Source organism: Carettochelys insculpta, chromosome 4 (assembly GCF_033958435.1).
Source record: "Carettochelys insculpta isolate YL-2023 chromosome 4, ASM3395843v1, whole genome shotgun sequence".
In the NCBI taxonomy this organism is placed as follows: domain Eukaryota; kingdom Metazoa; phylum Chordata; order Testudines; family Carettochelyidae; genus Carettochelys; species Carettochelys insculpta.
Window position 1 is genome coordinate 138,287,398 of NC_134140.1, and position 19,703 is coordinate 138,307,100.

The following is a 19,703-nucleotide window of genomic DNA, read 5'->3' on the forward strand; positions in this document are numbered from 1 at the left end:
CCCTGTTGCTGGGCTAGAGCTGGTCCGTCACGTTCGTTCTCTGGGCTGGGCCAGACCAGGCCAGGTGACTGGTTATTTACTCCTGGTGGAATGACATTAACTGAAGAGCCTGAAACAAGTCCCTGCTCCGCTCAGTCGCCCAGCTCACCCATGCCGTGGGAGTTAGGTGCCTGTTCTGCTCAGCCCTGCAGGTCAGTGCTGGTTAGCTGGTATTCTGTGTGTGGCTGTCTTAGCCCCTCCCACACCCCAGGCACTGTGTGCAGAGCCTCGGCCCTAACTCAGGGGTCTGAGCTCCCAGGGCTACAGGAGTGCCCAGGCATTAGGCTGTCAAACTGCAGGATGTTCAGTGCATGCCTCACTTGCTTCAGGCTTCAGTCCAGCTCATTACATCAGGAACATCTCTGCTGTGAGCTGAACCCAGAAGGCTTGCTGCCCCAGGCCACCAAAGGATGTACGCTGGAACCGCTAAGATAGCAGCCTAGTCCATTTGCTGCACCCTGCACCAAGAACTTCATGCTTGACGTCTGTAATTTGATTGCTTTACCAATTGTACACTCAACCTATTGTTCCTTTGTTTTTATTAATAAACCTTTGGATTCTAAAGGCCTGGCCCAGCCTACCCTTTGGGTAAGATCATAGAATCATAGCGCTGGAAGCGAGACCTAAAAAAAAGCTGCGTAAGGAGCAACCTGGTTGTGGCACAAGGGAGGCTGCAGTGGCTGAGGGAATTGCTGGCATGACTTCCTGCTGACCAGAGTGTCAGATGAGGAGCTCTTTGTGATGGGTTGGTGCCTGACAGGGGAGGACTCCCCTCCCCCCCCCCAGTCCTGGGCTGTAAGCAGCCCTGTGGTAAGCAATGTGCCCTGGTTTGGCTCACTCAGCCATGTCTGGAGAAACCTCCTATATTACACCCACCAGGGCACAGGCGTCCCAAACCTGAGCATCTGTGCTGGGCTGTGGCAGGTTTGTGAACCCCTGGCCCAAAGCTGGGGTCACCTCAGTAACCTGCACTGCCACACATCACGTCCTGAGCTCAAAAGTCAGAGGACAAGAGCTGCACCCCCAAAAAGCTTCCTAAAACCACAAGAGAGGGGACATGAGCCTGCCCCGGGGCTACCATGTGCAGAAGTCCAGCAACCACTTAGGAAAGGGGCTTGTGGAAGGGAAGATGAGTGCGGTGGTGTCACATGAAGGCTCCAGGTTTGCTGCGGGTGAGGTGGGCAGCTAGGAGCATTGCCTGGTGACAAACATGCTGAAGAACATGATGGTCGGGATGGGCATGCGGGTGGCTGGACAGTGGGCCTTGGCCTGTGATACCCAGGTCACTCCAGCTGTGCTGGGCGGAGGCTGTCTGGGCCCTGAACTGACATTAGTGTGAACAAAACACAAATGTTCTCGGTTGGAATAAAAAGTTATTTTATTAATACCCCCTTATGAGATATGCTTCAGAGAGCGTCAGGGGTTGGGACAGGTGCTGGTGATCATGGCTGTCCTCGGTACCCCTCTGTGAGCCTTTCAGTGTCTGTGAGTTGAACAAGCCAAGGTTAACCATCCATCCAGTTTTCTGCTTGGGAAACCGAGCGCCCGCTAGTGCTGGCGTTGAGTGCGCAAATGGGGCTCAGAGGAAAAATGAAAAGGTCTTATATGATCATTCTGCACTCTCCTAGGAGCTCTGCTCAGAGCCAAGGGATAGGGCCTTAACTGGACCCGCTCTGTGCAGCTGCTGTGCCATGGAAGGCGATTGTACAAGGGGTGCGGCTGTGCTCTCGGTAGGCACTGCAGAGCCAATTGCGAGAGCGGTATGCCGGGTTACATCACTCTCTGTTTTGTTACATGCGTGGTAAATAAAACACAAAGTTAACGCGCCGGGTGCAATTTAGGATTATGAAATCTGTTGCATGAAGAAAAAGCAATATCCAGTGTTTTCAGAGAGTAGGAAGAGGTGCTGTCTGCCTTAGTCTGTGACGGAGCCGCACTCTGAAGGGAGCCCTTCTGACTTCCTCCACTCTGCTAGGCGCTGCTTGAACCATTCCTAGAGAGCAAAGTGAATAACAAGGACACTGTTAAAAGAGAAGTCGCATGCTGCCCTTCCCCTTGCAGTACATATCTGTGCCACTGCAATCACTCATCAGAGTGATTTAGGAGCCTAAAGGCCCACCACAAATTGACAGGCGTTAAGCTCCTAAGTCAGAGAGGTGCTTTTGACAATGTTACCTATGGTCTAACATTCCTGCTTTCTACAGGCATTGTCAGTAGGAACTAGCTTTTCAATAGGCACAACTGTAAGGTGGCTGGTTGCCCAGAAAGCAGCAGCAGATGGATTCAATATGGGAGAAGGCAGCAGAGAACTTGAGAGATGTGGCTGTCTTGCAGCCAGCACTTGCTTTGATACCAGGCGTGCAGCAGTCCGGTGTTCCCGGTGACTACAGACATGAGCAAGCGGGGAAAAGGAACCTGGGTCACTGGACTGAATCTTTTGCATGTGTATAGGCAGAAAAGCCCTTGGAAAGGGACGCCAGCCCTGCTCCTGCCTGGGCAAACTACCTACATGCAGCTTTATGCATGTAGGGGGTTAACGTTTGCACAGCTTGAAGCACACAGACATGGCTTGGTTGGCACCAGCAAGTACAAGTATATGCACATATTGAAGGCTGTGAGCGCAGTGCACTTCAATGGAAGAGTGGGAATTATTTCCACTGTTGGACTAAGTTCTTTCTTTTTGTTGCAGAGTTTTGCAAGACATATAAATCCAAATCATACTTTTAACACTGATCAGTAACAGAGAGAAAGCCATGCTAGGCTATATACTATCAAAACAAAAAAGCAGTAAAGTAGCACTTTAAAGACTAACAAAATAATTTATTAGGTGATGAGCTTTCGTGGGACAGACCCACTTCTTCAGACCACAGCCATACCAGAGCAGACTCAATATTTAAGACATAGAGAACCAAAAACAAAGTTGACAAATCAGAAAAAAAATGATCAAGGTGAGCAAATCAGACAGCAGAGGGGGGGTGTGTGTCAAGAATTAGATGAAGCCAAGTATGCAAAAGAGCCCCTTTAGTGTACCAGAGAATTTGCATCCCAGTTCAAACCATGTGTTAATGTGTCAAATTTGAATATGAAAGAGAGTTCAGCAGCCTCTCTTTCCAACGCTGTGTGAAAATTCTCCTTCAATAAGACACAAACTCTTAAGTCATTAACAGAATGGCCCACTCCATTAAAATGTAGACTAACTGGTTTGTGGATCAGGAATGTTTTGATGTCGGTTTTGTGCCCATTAACTCTTTATCTAAGAGAGTTTCACATCTGTCCAATATACAAAGCATCTGGGCATTGTTGGCACATGATGGCATATATGATGTTAGCTGAGGAACATGAGAATGTGCCCATGATTCTGTGACTAACATGGTTAGGTCCAGTGATGGTATCACCAGAATAGATATGTGGACAAAGCTGGCAGAGAGCTTTGTTGCAAGGAAAAGTCTCAGGATTGGTATTCCTGCGGTATAGACTGTGGCTATTGGTTAAAATCCTCATGAGGTTGGGACGTTATCTGTAGGAGAGAACAGGCATGTCACCCAGGGCCTTCTGGAGTGTGGCATCCTGATTAAGGATAGGTTGTAGGTCTTTAATAATGCGTTCCAGTGGTTTGAGTTGGGGGCTGTAGGTGATGACCAGTGATGGTCTGTTCTTGGCTTTTTTGGGCCTATCTTGGAGTAGCTGGTCTCTAGGTATTCATCTGGCCCTGTCGATTTGTTGTTTTATTTCTCCTGGTGGGTAATTCAGGTTCATGAATATTTGGTAAAGATCTTGTAGCTTTTGGTCTCTGTCAGTAGGTTCAGCGCAAATGCGATTGTACCTAAGGATGTGACTGTAAACAATGGATCTAGTTATGTGTGTGGGATGGAAGCTAGAAGGGTGTAGGTAAGTATAACAATCAGTGGGTTTCCCTTAGAGTGTGGTGCCGATTAGGCCATCCTTGATTAGTACTGTAGTGTCCAGGAAATGTATCTCTCGTGTGGAGTAATCGAGGCATAAGTTGATGGTGGGGTGCAGATTGTTAACGTCTCTGTGGAATTCCTCTAGAGCCTCTGTACCATGAGTCCAAATCATAAAGATGTCATCAATGTATCTTAAGTAGAGGAGGGCCATTCTGTTAATGACTCAAGAGTTTGCATCTTATTGAAGGAGAATTTTCACACTGCTTTGGAAAGAGAAACTGCTGAACTCTACTTCATATTCAAATTTGACACATTAACACGGGGTGTGAACCGGGATGCAAATTTTCTGGGACACTATAGGGACTCTTTTGCATACTTGGCTTCATCTAATTCTTGACTTCCCTCCCTGCCTGCCCCTCTGCTCTCTGATTTGCTCACCTTGATAATTTTTTTTTCTGATTTGTGATTACTGTTTTTGGTTCTCTGTGCCTTAAATATTGTCTGTTCTGGTCTGGCTCTGGTCTGAAGAAGTGGGTCTGTCCCACGAAAGCTCTTCACCTAATACATTATTTTGTTAGTCTTTAAAGTGCTACTTGACTGCTTTTTTGTTTTAACACTGAATATTTGATTTTTCTAGTTAACACAGCGCCTGCCTAAATGGCCAGAATATGATTGGCACTGCATGAGCAGCCATGCCGGGAACCCTGGAGTAGTGAGACAGAGACCCAGATGGCCCAACTTCTGCTTGAGAGGACAAGGGTAGTAATCAGAGAGGGCACTGGAAGCAGAATGGCTCGCCACAGATTTTAGGTAGTTTGATCAAAAATGTAGATCCCTGTGGTACAGGTGGGCTATTTTCCAGGTCCTGCACCTTTAAGGGTAACAAGCACTCCCCAGCCTTGTAGACAGAGGTTGCTTTGATACCAGGTATGCAGATGGCTGCCTGTATACAGGGGGTATCACATATTGTGCTCTCCACAGGGCACTGCATATTGTTTCCTTTAATCTAGAGTAAGTCACCCCCAGGGGAAGGTGCCTGTACAAGGTGATAAAGCCTAAGCTGTGCGGTGGTCCCTTAGCATTTGCCTCTGCCATCTTTTAACACTTACCTATGAAAATGTCACATCTGATGCTATGGGTCTTTGCCCACGAACGCTCGGGCAAGTGCCCCACATGGAGATGCTGGTATCTCATTGAACTGCAGGGGCCCTTCAGAGGTCATGGAGTCCCATCCCCTGCACTCCCAGCATGACCTGTCACCATCCCTGATGGAATTTTGTAATTTGCCCCAAATCCCTAACTGGCCCCTCACCGACTGAGCTCACAGCGCTCGGTTTAGCAGGGCAGTGCTCAAACCACTGAGCTACCAGTGCCGCCCCCACCCCCTGCCCAAGGCTGTCAGTCTGTAAGGTGCCACAGGACTTCTCATTGGTTTTTTGGATACAGACCGACACAGCTGCCCCTCTGATATAAGAAATCGTGTGCAGGCAGCAATTCTGTGTGCCTTCGATAAAGGCCCAGCAGCTGAAACAAGTCAGCCATACGGAAAGGACAATGGTGCTCGTTGCCTCTGACTAAGCACAACCCCCTTATGCCCGGCAGCTATTGTGGTGCTGTCAGGAGTTATTTTTGGAGCTATTGTGGTCACTAGGGACACCACTGCCACAACACTTTCCATTGTCGCATCGTTAACAGGGGTACCTGGGCCCAACTCCAGCCTGGTCATTATCGGCTTAACCTTGTCCCTGCAGGTTCAATTAGAGGCACTGTTTGACATTGCCTGTCCCGAGCAGTTGACCAACCACCCCTTTGCAAAGACCAAACCCCTTTGGAAGGGCACCTGCCTGGCCTGGGGGAGGCAGAGATGTCAGTGAGTTACGTGTTACCACACCGAGCATATGGGCCTGTTCTGTCATGAGCATCTCTCTGTGTCCCTGAGGACGGGAATGAACTCTGGCTGCACTGCCTGGGCCTGGCTGTGCTGGGGCACACGCCGGCCATTCTCTCTCTGCCTGGCCTGGCCTGCACTGGCCCCACACTGCCCAGGGCTGATGCTGTAGCGGAGGTCTCCTGTCTGCCTGCCAGCCCCGGGAACCCGTGCTGGTCCCAGATAAGGGAAGGTTGTACTGGGACGGCCCACAGGCCTCCGACCGAGGCTGTGCTGGGCTGTGCCACAGGGCTACTGGTGTGACATATTGCAGGAGAAAACAGCAGGAAAGTGCGACCATGACCAAGGCCAAGTGCCTCTGGGGAAGGGCAGTGTAAGTAGCCACCTGTGTAGTGCAGGCCCCGAGAGAGGGACGGTCCCCCCGGAGCCTCCCCAATACTGGCTAACCCCAACCACAGCCCTTCCACACTCCCAGCTGCTATTGTGCTGGCTGCCTCTTTGCCTCACAGCGCTCCAGCTGCACAGAAACCTATCCCCAGGGCCACCCTTACACCTGTGGCTTTTTAACAGCCTGTCACATGACTGGATATTTTATATTGGCCAGGGAAGCCGTTTTCTGTGCCCAGTGTATTTATTGGCGCCAAAGAGCGTGGCCAGGAGGCTGTGCGAGGTGTCTAATGAAAGCTGAGGATGCCCTGAAGCTGTGTGTGCTACGTGTGTGCGTGTCTGTGCCGTGTTTGTAGGCAGAGTTATGCCTTTCAGTTTGGTAATCGTATTAGCAATGTTCTAGCGCTAAGCTTCCCATGGGGGGGACTCAGCCCCAGCCAGGACATTGGGCTAAACAAGGGGCTGGGAACCAGAGGCTCAGACATGCAAATCTACATCTCACAAAGGTGAGACTTGTCACTGGAATGCAGCCCACTGGTCAGCTGAGCTGGGCTGAGCAGAGGAACTGAAATCAGGTGCCCAGACACCCATGACACCTGCCTCGTAAATGGCTGGGGCGGGCTGGCAAAACCGGCGACCACTGGTGTTTTGCCACAGTGGCTCACCTGGGTCAGATGACTTGGGCCTGACAGGAAGGAAGGGCTTTGTCCCTAGAGAAGGGAGAACCGTGGGGTGGACCTAGCAGCATCCAACTTTGACGTTTGTCTTTTGCTCTGGTCCCAAGAATCCATGTTCCAGCACGCTGACCCCAGCTGGCTGGATCTACGATTCTCCAGTAACTAAAGATGTGTGACCTGGAATTAAATCCCTTATGGGATGGATTTTCAGAGACTTTCAAGAGTCAGCATAGAACATCGCTGGCTGCATCACTAGCTGTAATTGACGTATGTAAAGTACAGCTTTAACAATTTTTCTCTCTAACCCGGTTCTTTCTTGCTTTGTTAATAAACCTTCAAATATTTAAATCTGAACGATTGGTGAGCGTGGTGATTTGGGTAAGATCCAGATCTGTATTGACCAGGGACTGTGGCTGGACCCTTTGGGGCCCAGAAGAATCTGTCTGGCATTGGCGAAACAGGTTTAAGAACCGCTCACCTTTGCTTGGGTTTGTTGGTCCGGGCTGGTATAACAGCTGGGAAGTCTGTGCATTTGCATGTGTGTCTTCTGTCTGGCCAAGGGACTGGCAGAGGTGCTGGGGTGGCTGGTTGGATTTGCCATAGTGACAAGGAAATCCCAGCCTGGGGCTGTAAGTGGCCTGAATTTAAGCAAAGATGCCCTAGACTGATTTCTCTAGCTGTGCCCAGAAACCCCGTCCTATCACACAGCCCTGGTGCCATTTCCTCTTGACACTAACTGGGGTGGTGTAGGCTACCAGGTCTGTCCTTAGGAATTGCCCCCGTGCCCCAGCCTGGCCTCTGGGCTATGGGTCACGCTCCAGTGCCGAGCCCAGCCTTCCTGTGGGCGAGGGACTGCACCCACTCCCTTGGCTCTGGACCGGGCTGTGATAAAGGAGCTGTGCTGCAAGTGTTTGTGTCTGAACCTGGCCACAGCTCTTCATAGGCCAACCTGTGACCTGCCGTCCCTCGGGGTGCCCACACCCGGGGGCGTGTGGACACACCCCAAGGCTGTGTGTGCACCCCGCCTCCTTCCCACTGTCTGGCCCACCTGTGAGTCCCCACCCTGCAGCCTATGTCTTGCAGCTGGCTTGGCAGTGCCTACTGCACGTGAGGTAGGCTGGGGCTGTAGGGTTATAGGGTGGGGAGGGGCTATGGGGTAGGCTGGGTCTGTAGGGTTATACGGTGGGGAAGGGGCTATGGGGTAGGCTGGGTCTGTAGGGTTATACGGTGGGGAGGGGGCTATGGAGTAGGCTGGGGCTGTGGGGCAGCAGGGGGTTCTGGGGTAGCTGCAGGGCTGTGGGGTGGCAGGGGGTTCTTGGGTAGCTGCAAGGCTGTGGGGCGGCAGGGGGTTCTGGGGCAGCTGCAGGGCTATGGGGCTGCAGGGAGTTCTGGGGCAGCTGCAGGGCTATGGGGCTGCAGGGAGTTCTGGGGTAGGCCAGGGCTGTGGGGCAGCAGGGGGTTCTGGGGTAGGCCGGGGCTGTGGGGCAGCTGGGGGTTCTGGGGTAGGCCAGGGCTGTGGGGCAGCTGGGGGTTGTGGGGTAGCTGCAGGGCTATGGGGCGGCAGGGGGTTCTGGGGTAGGCTGAGGCTGTGGGGCGGCAGGGGGTTCTGGGGTAGCTGCAGGGCTAAGGGGCTGCAGGGGGTTCTGGGGTAGGCTGAGACTGTGGGGCGGCAGGGGGTTCTGGGGCAGCTGCAGGGCTATGGGGCTGCAGGGGGTTCTGGGGCAGCTGCAGGGCTGTGGGGCAGCAGGGGGTTCTGGGTTAGGCTGGGGCTGTGGGGCGGCAGGGGGTTGTGGGGTAGCTGCAGGGCTATGGGGCTGCAGGGGGTTCTGGGGTAGGCCGGGGCTGTGGGGTGGAAGGGGAGAGGTGAGTTGTGGGGGGCCTGGGCTGAGCAGTAGGGCTGTTGGCAGGGCAGCAGGGGGTTGTGGAGTAGGCCGGGGCTATGGGGCGGCAGGGGGTTGTGGGGTAGCTGTGGGGTGGGAGGGGAGGGGCGAGTTGTGGGGACCGTGGGGGGCTGGACTGCGCAGTAGGGCTGTTGGCAGCCAGCAGGGGGTTGTGGGATAGCTGTGGGGTGGGAGGGAGGGGTGAGTTGTGGGGCTTGGGGGGGCGGTGCTGCACAGTAGGGCTGTTGGCGGCCAGCAGGGGGTTCTGGGGTAGCTGTGGGGTGGGAAGGGAGGGGATGGGAGGGGAGGGGAGGTGCGAGTTGTGGGGGGCTCAGGGGGCCAGGCTGCACAGTAGGGCTGTTGGAGGCCAGCAGGGGGTTGTGGGGTAGCTGTGGGCTGGGGGGGCGAGTTGTGGGGGGCTGGGCTGCGCAGTGGGGCTGTGGGCGGCCAGCAGGGGGGTGTGGGGTAGCTGTGGGGTGGGAGGGGGGGCGAGTTGTGGGCCTTGGGGGGGCGGTGCTGCACAGTAGGGCTGTTGGCAGCCAGCAGGGGGTTCTGGAGTAGCTGTGGGGTGGGAAGGGAGGGGAGGTGCGAGTTGTGGGGGGCTCAGGGGGCCGGGCTGCACAGTAGGGCTGTTGGCGGCCAGCAGGGGGTTGTGGGGTAGCTGTGGGCTGGGGGGGCGAGTTGTGGGGGGCCGGGCTGCGCAGTGGGGCTGTGGGCGGCCAGCAAGGTGGTGTGGGGTAGCTGTGGGGTGGGGGGGGCGAGTTGTGGGGCCGGGCTAGGCAGTGGGCAGCTATCAGGGGGCTGTGGGGTAGCCTCAGGGCTATGGGGTAACTGTGGGTTGGGGGGGCGAGCTGTGGGCCCGGCTGCGCAGCGGGGTTGTGGGGTAGCTGCAGGGCTATGGGGTAGCTGTGCGGCAGGTGGGGGGGGCGAGCTGTGGGGGGTTGTGGGGCAGGTGTGGGGTGGGCGAGTTGTGGGGAGTTGTGGGGCAGGTGCTGGGGGGGGCGAGCTGTGGGCCTGGCTGCGCACCGGGGTTGTGGGGTAGCTGCAGGGCTATGGGGTAGCTGTGCGGCACGTGGGGGGGGCGAGCTGTGGGGGGTTGTGGGGCAGGTGCGGGGGGGCGAGCTGTGGGGGGCTGTGGGGCAGGTGCAGGGGGGGCGAGCTGTGGGCCCGGCTGCGCAGCGGGGTTGTGGGGTAGCTGCAGGGCTATGGGGTAGCTGTGCGGCAGGTGGGGGGGGGCGAGCTGTGGGGGGTTGTGGGGCAGGTGCGGGGGGGGTGAGCTGTGGGGGGTTGTGGGGCAGGTGCGGGGGGGGCGAGCTCTGGGCCCGGCTGCGCAGCGGGGTTGTGGGGTAGCTGCAGGGCTATGGGGTAGCTGTGCGGCAGGTGGGGGGGGCGAGCTGTGGGGGGTTGTGGGGCAGGTGCGGGGGGGCGAGCTGTGGGGGGCTGTGGGGCAGGTGCGGGGGGGGGGGCGAGCTGTGGGCCCGGCTGCGCAGCGGGGTTGTGGGGTAGCTGCAGGGCTATGGGGTAGCTGTGCGGCAGGTGCGGGGGGGCGAGCTGTGGGGGGCTGTGGGGCAGGTGCGGGGGGGGCGAGCTGTGGGGGGCTGTGGGGCAGGTGCGGCGGGGGCGAGCTGTGGGGCAGGTGCGGGGGGGCGAGCTGTAGGGGGCTGTGCGGCAGGTGCGGGGGGGGCGAGCTGTGGGGCAGGTGCGGGGGGCGAGCTGTGGGGGGCTGTGGGGCAGGTGCGGGGGGGGCGAGCTGTGGGGGGCTGTACGGCAGGTGCGGGGGGGGCGAGCTGTGGGGCAGGTGCGGGGGGGGCGAGCTGTGGGGGGCTGTGGGGCAGGTGCGGGGGGGGCGAGCTGTGGGGGGCTGTACGGCAGGTGCGGGGGGGGCGAGCTGTGGGGCAGGTGCGGGGGGGGCGAGCTGTGGGGCAGGTGCGGGGGGGGCGAGCTGTGGGGGGCTGTGGGGCAGGTGCGGGCGGGGGCGAGCTGTGGGGGGCTGTGCGGCAGGTGCGGGGGGGGGCGAGCTGTGGGGGGCTGTGGGGCAGGTGCGGGCGGGGGCGAGCTGTGGGGGGCTGTGCGGCAGGTGCGGGGGGGGGCGAGCTGTGGGGGGCTGTGGGGCAGGTGCGGGGGGGGCGAGCTGTGGGGGGCTGTGGGGCAGGTGCGGGGGGGGGGCGGCGAGCTGTGGGCCCGGCTGCGCAGCGGGGTTGTGGGGTAGCTGCAGGGCTATGGGGTAGCTGTGCGGCAGGTGCGGGGGGGCGAGCTGTGGGGGGCTGTGGGGCAGGTGCGGCGGGGGCGAGCTGTGGGGGGCTGTGGGGCAGGTGCGGGGGGGGCGAGCTGTGGGGGGCTGTGGGGCAGGTGCGGCGGGGGCGAGCTGTGGGGCAGGTGCGGGGGGGCGAGCTGTAGGGGGCTGTGCGGCAGGTGCGGGGGGGGCGAGCTGTGGGGCAGGTGCGGGGGGGGCGAGCTGTAGGGGGCTGTGCGGCAGGTGCGGGGGGGGCGAGCTGTGGGGCAGGTGCGGGGGGGGCGAGCTGTGGGGGGCTGTGCGGCAGGTGCGGGGGGGGCGAGCTGTGGGGGGCTGTGGGGCAGGTGGGGGGGGCGAGCTGTGGGGGGCTGTGGGGCAGGTGCGGCGGGGGCGAGCTGTGGGGCAGGTGCGGGGGGGGCGAGCTGTGGGGGGCTGTACGGCAGGTGCGGGGGGGGCGAGCTGTGGGGCAGGTGCGGGGGGGGCGAGCTGTGGGGGGTTGTGGGGCAGGTGCGGGGGGGGCGAGCTGTGGGGGGCTGTGCGGCAGGTGCGCGGGGGGCGAGCTGGGGGGGGCTGTGGGGCAGGTGGGGGGGCGAGCTGTGGGGGGTTGTGGGGCAGGTGGGGGGGGCGAGCTGTGGGGGGCTGTGCGGCAGGTGGGGGGGGCGAGCTGTGGGGGGCTGTGGGGCAGGTGCGGCGGGGGCGAGCTGTGGGGCAGGTGGGGGGGGCGAGCTGTGGGGGGCTGTGGGGCAGGTGCGGGGGGGGCGAGCTGTGGGGGGCTGTACGGCAGGTGCGGGGGGGGCGAGCTGTGGGGCAGGTGCGGGGGGGGCGAGCTGTGGGGGGCTGTGGGGCAGGTGCGGGCGGGGGCGAGCTGTGGGGGGCTGTGCGGCAGGTGCGGGGGGGGGCGAGCTGTGGGGGGCTGTGGGGCAGGTGCGGGCGGGGGCGAGCTGTGGGGGGCTGTGCGGCAGGTGCGGGGGGGCGAGCTGTGGGGGGCTGTGCGGCAGGTGCGGGGGGGGGCGAGCTGTGGGGGGCTGTGGGGCAGGTGCGGGGGGGGCGAGCTGTGGGGGGCTGTGCGGCAGGTGCGGGGGGGGCGAGCTGTGGGGCAGGTGCGGGGGGGCGAGCTGTGGGGGGCTGTGCGGCAGGTGCGGGGGGGGGCGAGCTGTGGGGGGCTGTGGGGCAGGTGGGGGGGGGCGAGCTGTGGGGGGCTGTGGGGCAGGTGCGGCGGGGGCGAGCTGTGGGGCAGGTGCGGGGGGGGCGAGCTGTGGGGCAGGTGCGGGGGGGGCGAGCTGTGGGGGGCTGTACGGCAGGTGCGGGGGGGGGCGAGCTGTGGGGGGCTGTGGGGCAGGTGCGGGCGGGGGCGAGCTGTGGGGGGCTGTGCGGCAGGTGCGGGGGGGCGAGCTGTGGGGGGCTGTGCGGCAGGTGCGGGGGGGGGCGAGCTGTGGGGGGCTGTGGGGCAGGTGCGGGGGGGGCGAGCTGTGGGGGGCTGTGCGGCAGGTGCGGGGGGGGCGAGCTGTGGGGCAGGTGCGGGGGGGCGAGCTGTGGGGGGCTGTGCGGCAGGTGCGGGGGGGGGCGAGCTGTGGGGGGCTGTGGGGCAGGTGGGGGGGGGCGAGCTGTGGGGGGCTGTGGGGCAGGTGCGGCGGGGGCGAGCTGTGGGGCAGGTGCGGGGGGGGCGAGCTGTGGGGGGCTGTACGGCAGGTGCGGGGGGGGGCGAGCTGTGGGGCAGGTGCGGGGGGGGCGAGCTGTGGGGGGTTGTGGGGCAGGTGCGTGGGGGGCGAGCTGGGGGGGGCTGTGGGGCAGGTGGGGGGGGCGAGCTGTGGGGGGCTGTGCGGCAGGTGGGGGGGGCGAGCTGTGGGGGGTTGTGGGGCAGGTGGGGGGGGCGAGCTGTGGGGGGCTGTGGGGCAGGTGCGGCGGGGGCGAGCTGTGGGGCAGGTGCGGGGGGGGCGAGCTGTGGGGGGCTGTGGGGCAGGTGCGGGGGGGGCGAGCTGTGGGGCAGGTGCGGGGGGGGCGAGCTGTGGGCCCGGCTGCGCAGCGGCGCTGCGGGCGGCCCGCCGGGCTCTCACCAGGGTCCGCTGCTCCGAGAGCCCCGCCTCGGCCGCGACGAGACACAGCGTGGCGGGGTCCGGGTGCCGGTTGCCGCGGCAGAAGTTGACCTCCAGGACGTGCAGCTGCTCGGGCGTGAGACGCGCCGGCGCCTCGCCGGCCATGGCCGCGGCGGGGCTCAGCACGGACCTGCGGGGGCCGAGGGGCGCTCGCCTGAGCCTGGAGCCGAGGGGCCCCGTCCCTGCCGCGCGGCGCTGCCGGGGCTCAGCCGGAGCCGGGAGCCGCCCTGGCTGGCGCTGCTGCCGGGCCCAGGTGCACCGCGCCGGCCGGGGGAGACGCGCGCAGCCCCAGCCCGGCTCCGGGCGCTCCGCAGCGGGGTAGCGCGGCCCGTTACTCGCCGACCGCGCAGGGCTCCCGCTCGCCCCGTGCAGGCGGGTCCGAACGGCCCCTCTGCCCGCAGCGGCCGCCCGCTTTGCTGGGACCCGTCACTCGCCCGCCCGCAGCCGGCGCCGCGGCGGGTGCGCGGGACTCTCAGCGAGGGGCTGGTCCGAGCTGGCCCAGCCCCGGCAGCGGCCAGGACCCCTCCTGGCGCCCCCGCAGCTCCCGGCGCTGCTGGCCCGGCCGCTGCGCCCCGCGCACGCCAGAGGCGCCGGCGCTGCCTCTCGGGGGTCCCAGCCACGCGTCTGGCTCCGGGCAGGGAAGCGGCTGGTCCCAGCCGGCGGGCGGGGGGAGCGAGCGCGCGCCCGGCTTCTTCAGGGCCCTGCGAACTCCGGCAACGCGCGCGCGCGCGTGTCTCGGCGTGTGCGTGCTGGTGCGTGTGCGTGCTGGTGCTCGTGCGTGTGTCGGTGCGCGCGCGCTGGTGCGTGTGCGTGCTGGTGCGCGCGCGCGCGTGTCGGTGCGCGCGCGCGCGCCACTGCGGGTAACCACGGCTGGAAAAGGGCCTCGCGCTTCTCCCGGCGCAGAGGGAACCGGCGGCGCGTGTCCGGGGAGCGCTTCTCCCTCGGGCGACGCCTGCGCTGCTGATCAGAGCGTCGCTCGGGCGGTGGCTCACGGGCTGCGATCGGAGCCGCGTGGGAAACCGTCGCCCTCCGCAGAGCGACTGTCCAGATCTGAAGAGAAAATCCCGCCCCGCAATGGGCAGGGAAGTGCAAATGCCCAAAGCTCCCCGCGCTGAGCAGCGGCTCGGCCGGGACGTTTCACCCTGGTTTGACCTCCCCGTGGCCGTCGAACCGAAGGTCCCTCCGGGCCGAGCTTGGCGTTTGCGCGCAGAAAAGGGCAGAGCCGGAACACTTCTGACCGTTGTGACTTTTAACACCGGCTCGTGGAAAGGGGAACGCGCGAGACCGGCCCCTTTCCCAGCCCTCTGGGCTCTGCCCCGCGGGCCCTTCGCCAGCTACACCGGTTCTGCGGCCTCGTCCCACCTGGCTCCATGGGCAGGGCAGCCTCGCTCCCTCCGAGGCTGGCGGAGCCCTGGCGGCGCGGGGGGCGGGGGCAGAGGAGGGCGAGCAGGGCGGGGCTCTGCGGCTGCCCGAAGGGGTGAACAAGACGGGACAGGAGGGAGGGGGCAGGGGCGGCTGTGGGTGGGAGGCAGCTCGTGGGAAGCCTGAGCCTCCACTCTCCCAGGGGAGCGGGGGGGCGCCTGAGAAGGACCAGGACGGGGGTGTTGGGCACAGGCGCCCGTAACAGCCAAAGCGCCGCATATCAGGACGCAGGCGCCTGCAGCGGGGTGGGGGCCGTTCGGGGGAGGCGGTCGGAGATGGTGAGCGGACGGTGCAGAGCTTGGAAGGGGCTACAGGAGAGCAGGACGGAGCACGGGGGGCGAACAAACGCGCGCGCTAGCCGAGCTCAACGCAGCGCTCAGGTGCAATGCGCCCCCCGGCTCCCGCCACACCTGTGCCGGAGAACAGGCCCCGTGTGTCTGTCCCAGCCTCATTCTTCCTCCTGCTGTTCCACCGTGGCACATCCCAGGCCCTGTGCAGGCCGGGTGCCACCTCCCAGCCCCTGCTCATCAGTGGTGGTCGCAGCGCACAGCTCGGCAGCGGCGAGGAGGGCTCCATGGGGGTCAGCCAGTGCCCAGCACGGAGGGGCCGGTGCCCAGGGGTGGTCTGTGAAGGCGCTGCGTTCTCCTGTGTCACGTCGGGGCACATCCCAGCCACCAGCAACGTGGCGAAGCTCCCCACAGCCTGGGCCCTGGGTTGGCCCCAGCAACATCCCAGTGCATCTGGCTCTAGCAGGCAGCCCCCGCTGGGCTCTCAGGCAGCTGCCCATGGAAGTGCCCGGCCCACGCCTCCCCGACAGCGCTCCGCCCCACCGCGCTCACTCCAAGGGGGGCTTGGTCCTGCCGAGAGGGCAGGGGACGGGACTCAATGACCTCTCGATGGGGCTGTCCACTTCCAGTGCTCTGTGATTCTATGACTATCCCTATCCCTAACCCCCAAGCAATGAGCACATTCCCCTCCCCCGCACTGAACCCCTGCAGGGCCGTTCCCCCCCACCCGCACTGAACCCCTCCGGGCTACTCCCCCCCGCACTGAACCCCTCAGGGCTACTCCCCCCCGCACTGAACCCCGGCGGGACCAGCCCCCCGCGAACCCCTGCGGGGCTATACCCCCCCCGCTCTGAACCCCGGCGGGACCAGCTCCCCCCGAAACCCTGCGGGGCTATACCCCCCCCCCGCTCTGAACCCCGGCGGGACCAGCCCCCCCCGAACCCCTGCGGGGCTATACCCCCCCCGCTCTGAACCCCGGCGGGACCAGCCCCCCCCGAAACCCTGCGGGGCTATACCCCCCCGCACTGAACCCCGGCGGGACCAGCCCCCCGCGAACCCCTGCGGGGCTATACCCCCCCCGCTCTGAACCCCGGCGGGACCAGCCCCCCCCGAAACCCTGCGGGGCTATACCCCCCCCCGCTCTGAACCCCTGCGGGGCTATACCCCCCCCGCTCTGAACCCCGGCGGGACCAGCTCCCCCCGAACCCCTGCGGAGCTATACCCCCCCCCCGCTCTGAACCCCGGCGGGACCAGCCACTCCACCGCGCGACGAGCCCACGCAGGACACGCGAGGCGGACACTGGGCCGCAGCGGGGAGCTCTCCAGCCTGGGGCAGGGACCGTGTCACGCAGCGCGGCCGGCGCCCGCAGAGAGCCCCGCGCCAGGGCCCCGGCCCGGCCGAGCAAACCCCGCGTGGGACCGGCCCACCGACACCCAGGGCGCCGCCTGCCGCCGGCCGGCCGGTTCTCCCGCCCGGTCCTGACCGGACCGGACCGCCCCAGCTCGCTCTCACCTTCGCGCCGGGCCCGGCTCCTCCGCCCGCCGCCCGGGCCCTGCCCCGCTTAAGTAGCCGCGCGGGCAGCCCCGCTCCCGGCCTGTGCGTGGGACGAGCCGGGCGGAGCCACCGCACGAACCTGCCCGTCCCGCCCCTCCGCGCCCGCACTGCGCGGCCCCGGCCCTGGGCTCCCCGCGGCACAGCCAGAGCCAGAGCCAGAGCCAGGGCCAGGGCCAGCCCGCCGGGGGGTGATCAGCGGCGCCCCCGCGTGTCCCTGCGGCCGCCGCTCGAACCCGCCCCGCTTCTACCTGGCCCAGCACTTCCCCCCACCCAGGCACTTCTCCCCCCCCCGGGGCTCGAACCCGCCCCAGCACTTCCCCCTGCCCCACTTGTACCCGCTCTGGCACTCCCCCCCCACCCAGGCACTTCCCCCCCCGGGCTCGAACCCGCCCCAGCACTTCCCCCCACCCAGGCACTCCCGCCCCCCCAGGGCTCGAATCCAACCCGGCACTCCCTCCCACCCAGGCATTCCCCCCCCCGGGGCTCGAACCCGCTCCAGCACTCCCTCCCACCCAGGCATTCCCCCGCCCCCGGGGCTCGAATCCAACCCGGCACTTCCCCCCCCGCCCCATTTGTACCCGCTCTGGCACTGCCCCCCCACCCAGGCACTTCCCCCCCCGGGCTCGAACCCGCCCCAGCACTCCCCCCCCACCCAGGCATTCCCCCCCCCGGGGCTCGAATCCAACCCGGCACTTCCCCCCCGCCCCACTTGTACCCGCTCTGGCACTCCCCCCTCCCCCGGGGCTCAAACCCACGCCGGCACTTCCCCCCCACCCTGCTTGTACCCACCCAGGCACTCCCCCCCACCCAGGCACTTCCCCCCCCCCAGGGCTCGAACCTGCCCCGGCACTCCCCCCCACACCTCCCCCCCCGCTGGCTCGAACCTGCCCCAGCACTTCCCCCCCCCCAGCTGGCTTGAACCCGCTCCAGGCACTTCCACCCCCCCCGGGGCTGGAACCCTCCCCAGTACTTCCACCCCCACTGGGGCTTGAACCCATGCTGGCACTCCCCCACCGGCCGGCTCAAACCCACTCCAGGCACTTCCCCCCCCAGGGCTGGAACCCACCCCAGCACTTCCCCCCTGCCCCGTTTGTACCCGCCCCGGCACGTCCCCCCCTGCCGGCTTGAACCTGACCTGGCACTTCCCCCCCACCGGCTCAAACCTGCCCCGGCACTTCCCCCCCCTCTGCTTGTAGCCGCCCCGGCACTCCCCCCCACGCCGGCTCGAACCCGCCCCAGCACTTCCCCCCCCGGGCACTTCGCCCCCCACTTGAACCCGCCCCGGCACTTCCCACCGCCCCCAGCTTGTGATCAAGGTGGATCCAGACTGCTGGCATTAAACATTAAAAAGGTCGTAGAGCAGTTTTTAAACTAAGAGGTGGGGGAAAGCCGATTGGTGCGGGGGAGCACGTGGATCGGACGGAGACTTCTCTTACACGAGGCTCCATAGATAGGGATTCCCTAGAAGTTAGTCAGATAGGGAATGTGGGAAATAATATATGGGCAAGATCAGATGTGAAACAATCGCATATAAAAAAATCCAACGCGTCTGTGAAAGGCAGACATATAAATAGTGGTAGTTTTTTAAAGTGCTTTTACACAAATGCTTGGAGTCTGTCTAATAAGATGGGTGAACTGGAGTACCTCATATCAAAGGAGGAAGTTGACATAATAGGCATCACAGAAACATGGTGGAATGAGGACAATCAGTGGGACACTATCATACCGGGATATAAATTATATCGGAAAGACAGAAGAGGTCATGCGGGTGGCGGAGTGGTACTATATGTGAAGGATAATATAGAATCAAATGAAGCAAAAATCCTAAAGGAATCAAAATGTTCCATAGAATCATTATGGATAACAATTCATTCCTCTAATATGAATATGGCATTAGGAATATATTACCGACCACCTAACCAGGACAGTGATAGTGATGCTGAAATGTTAAGGGAGATTAAAGAGGCTATCACAATAAAAAACACAGTAATAATAGGAGATTTCAATTATCCCCATATTGATTGGGTACATGTCACCTCAGGACGGGATTCAGAGATGAAATTTCTTGATGCCTTAAATGACTGCTTCTTGGAGCAGTGTGATGGAGTGGGGGGAGTGCATGTGTGAGTCAGGCTGGATGTCTGAGGCAAGCAGCAGCTCCCAGTGGCTAAGGATGACCCTGGGGCTACAACTGGCAGGTGACACCTCTGCCTGAACAAAGAGGAGGGAGGAGCTGAGCTGGGTTTTGAATCGGGGGCGGCAGTTAGAGGCTAGGAAAAGGGAGAGCTGGAAGGCAGCCAGCCTGAGGAGGGGGAAGCTACACCCCAGAGGGGCACCCTCGGGTCTTCTTCCCAGGACAGGTTGGAAGGACTGTCTCTGGCTGCTGTGCTGTCGCTTCTGTGAGAAACTGGGCTTCTGTTGCCTAATAAAATTTGTGTGGTACCTGCTGAGTGAAAGTCGCTCCTGCCAGCGGATGGGGTGCAGTGCAGGGGGACCCCTGAACCCCATCACAAGCAGCTAGTACAGGAACCCACAAGGGGAGAGTCAATTCTCAATCTAGTCCTGACTGGAACGCAGGATCTGGTCCAAGAGGTAACTGTTACTGGACCGCTTGGAAATAGTGACCACAATATAATAACTTTTAATATTCCTGTGTTGGGAAGAACACTGCAGCGGTCAAACACTCCGGCATTTAATTTCAAAAAGAGGAATTACACTAAAATGAGGAAGCTAGTTAAACAGAAACTAAAAGGTAGAGTAACTAAACTAAAATCCCTGGAAGCTGCATGGAAACTGTTTAAAGACACCATACTAGAGGCCCAACTTAAATGTATACCCCAAATAAAAAAACACAGTAAGAGACCTAACAAAGAACCACCATGGCTTAACAGCCATGTTAAAAAGGCAGTGAGAGAGAAAAGGGCAGCTTTTAAAAAGTGGAAGTCAAATCCTAGTGGAGAAAATAGAAAGGAACATAAACACTCCCAAATTAAGTGTCATAATGTAGTAAGAAAAGCCAAAAAAGTTTTTGAGGAACAGCTAGCTAAAAATTCAAAAAACGACAGTAAAATGTTTTTTAAATACATTAGAAGCAGGAAGCCCGCTAAAAAAGCAGTGCGGCCCTTGGACAATAAAAATATAAAAGGAGCGATCAAGGAAGACAGTGCCATTGCAGAGTGATTAAATGATTTCTTTGCTTCAGTCTTCACGGCTGAGGATGTTACAGAGGTTCCTAAATCTGAGCCAGCCTTTTTAGGTGACAAATCTGAGGAACTCTCCCAGATTGAAGTGACATTAGAGGAGGTTTTGGAGTTAATTGATAAGCTGAATAGTAACA

At 62.0% G+C, this 19,703-nt stretch overlaps 1 protein-coding gene across 2 annotated transcripts; it reads right to left on the reverse strand.

The window, feature by feature from the left end:
- Positions 1 to 1,405: 1,405 nt before the first annotated feature.
- On the reverse strand, positions 1,406 to 13,825 carry HOPX (HOP homeobox). 2 transcript variants are annotated; one of them, XM_074992067.1, is made up of 3 exons: positions 13,064 to 13,825; positions 7,375 to 7,534; positions 1,406 to 2,032 (listed from the first exon to the last, which is right to left on the reverse strand). In XM_074992067.1, the coding sequence occupies exons 1-3, from the start codon at positions 13,205 to 13,207 to the stop codon at positions 1,926 to 1,928; spliced, it is 411 nt and encodes a 136-aa protein (XP_074848168.1). In that variant the 5' UTR covers positions 13,208 to 13,825; the 3' UTR covers positions 1,406 to 1,925. The 2 variants fall into 2 exon arrangements, with proteins under 2 accessions (XP_074848168.1, XP_074848169.1); XM_074992068.1 differs by lacking the exon at positions 7,375 to 7,534 and having other exon boundaries at positions 13,064 to 13,823.
- Between the last annotated feature and the right edge of the window lie 5,878 nt (positions 13,826 to 19,703).

What these genes read in the sequence shown, in the direction of transcription:
- HOPX (XM_074992067.1), bottom strand. Translation starts at nt 13,207, where the DNA reads ATGGCCGGCGAGGCGCCGGCGCGTCTCACGCCCGAGCAGCTGCACGTC. An exon ending in TCTCGGAGCAGCGGACCCTG is followed by an intron (nt 7,535 to 13,063) that starts GTGAGAGCCCGG and finishes GCTTAAATTCAG; the next exon opens with GCCACTTACAGCCCCAGGCT. An exon ending in ACCAACAAACCCAAGCAAAG is followed by an intron (nt 2,033 to 7,374) that starts GTGAGCGGTTCT and finishes TTTGCTCTCTAG; the next exon opens with GAATGGTTCAAGCAGCGCCT.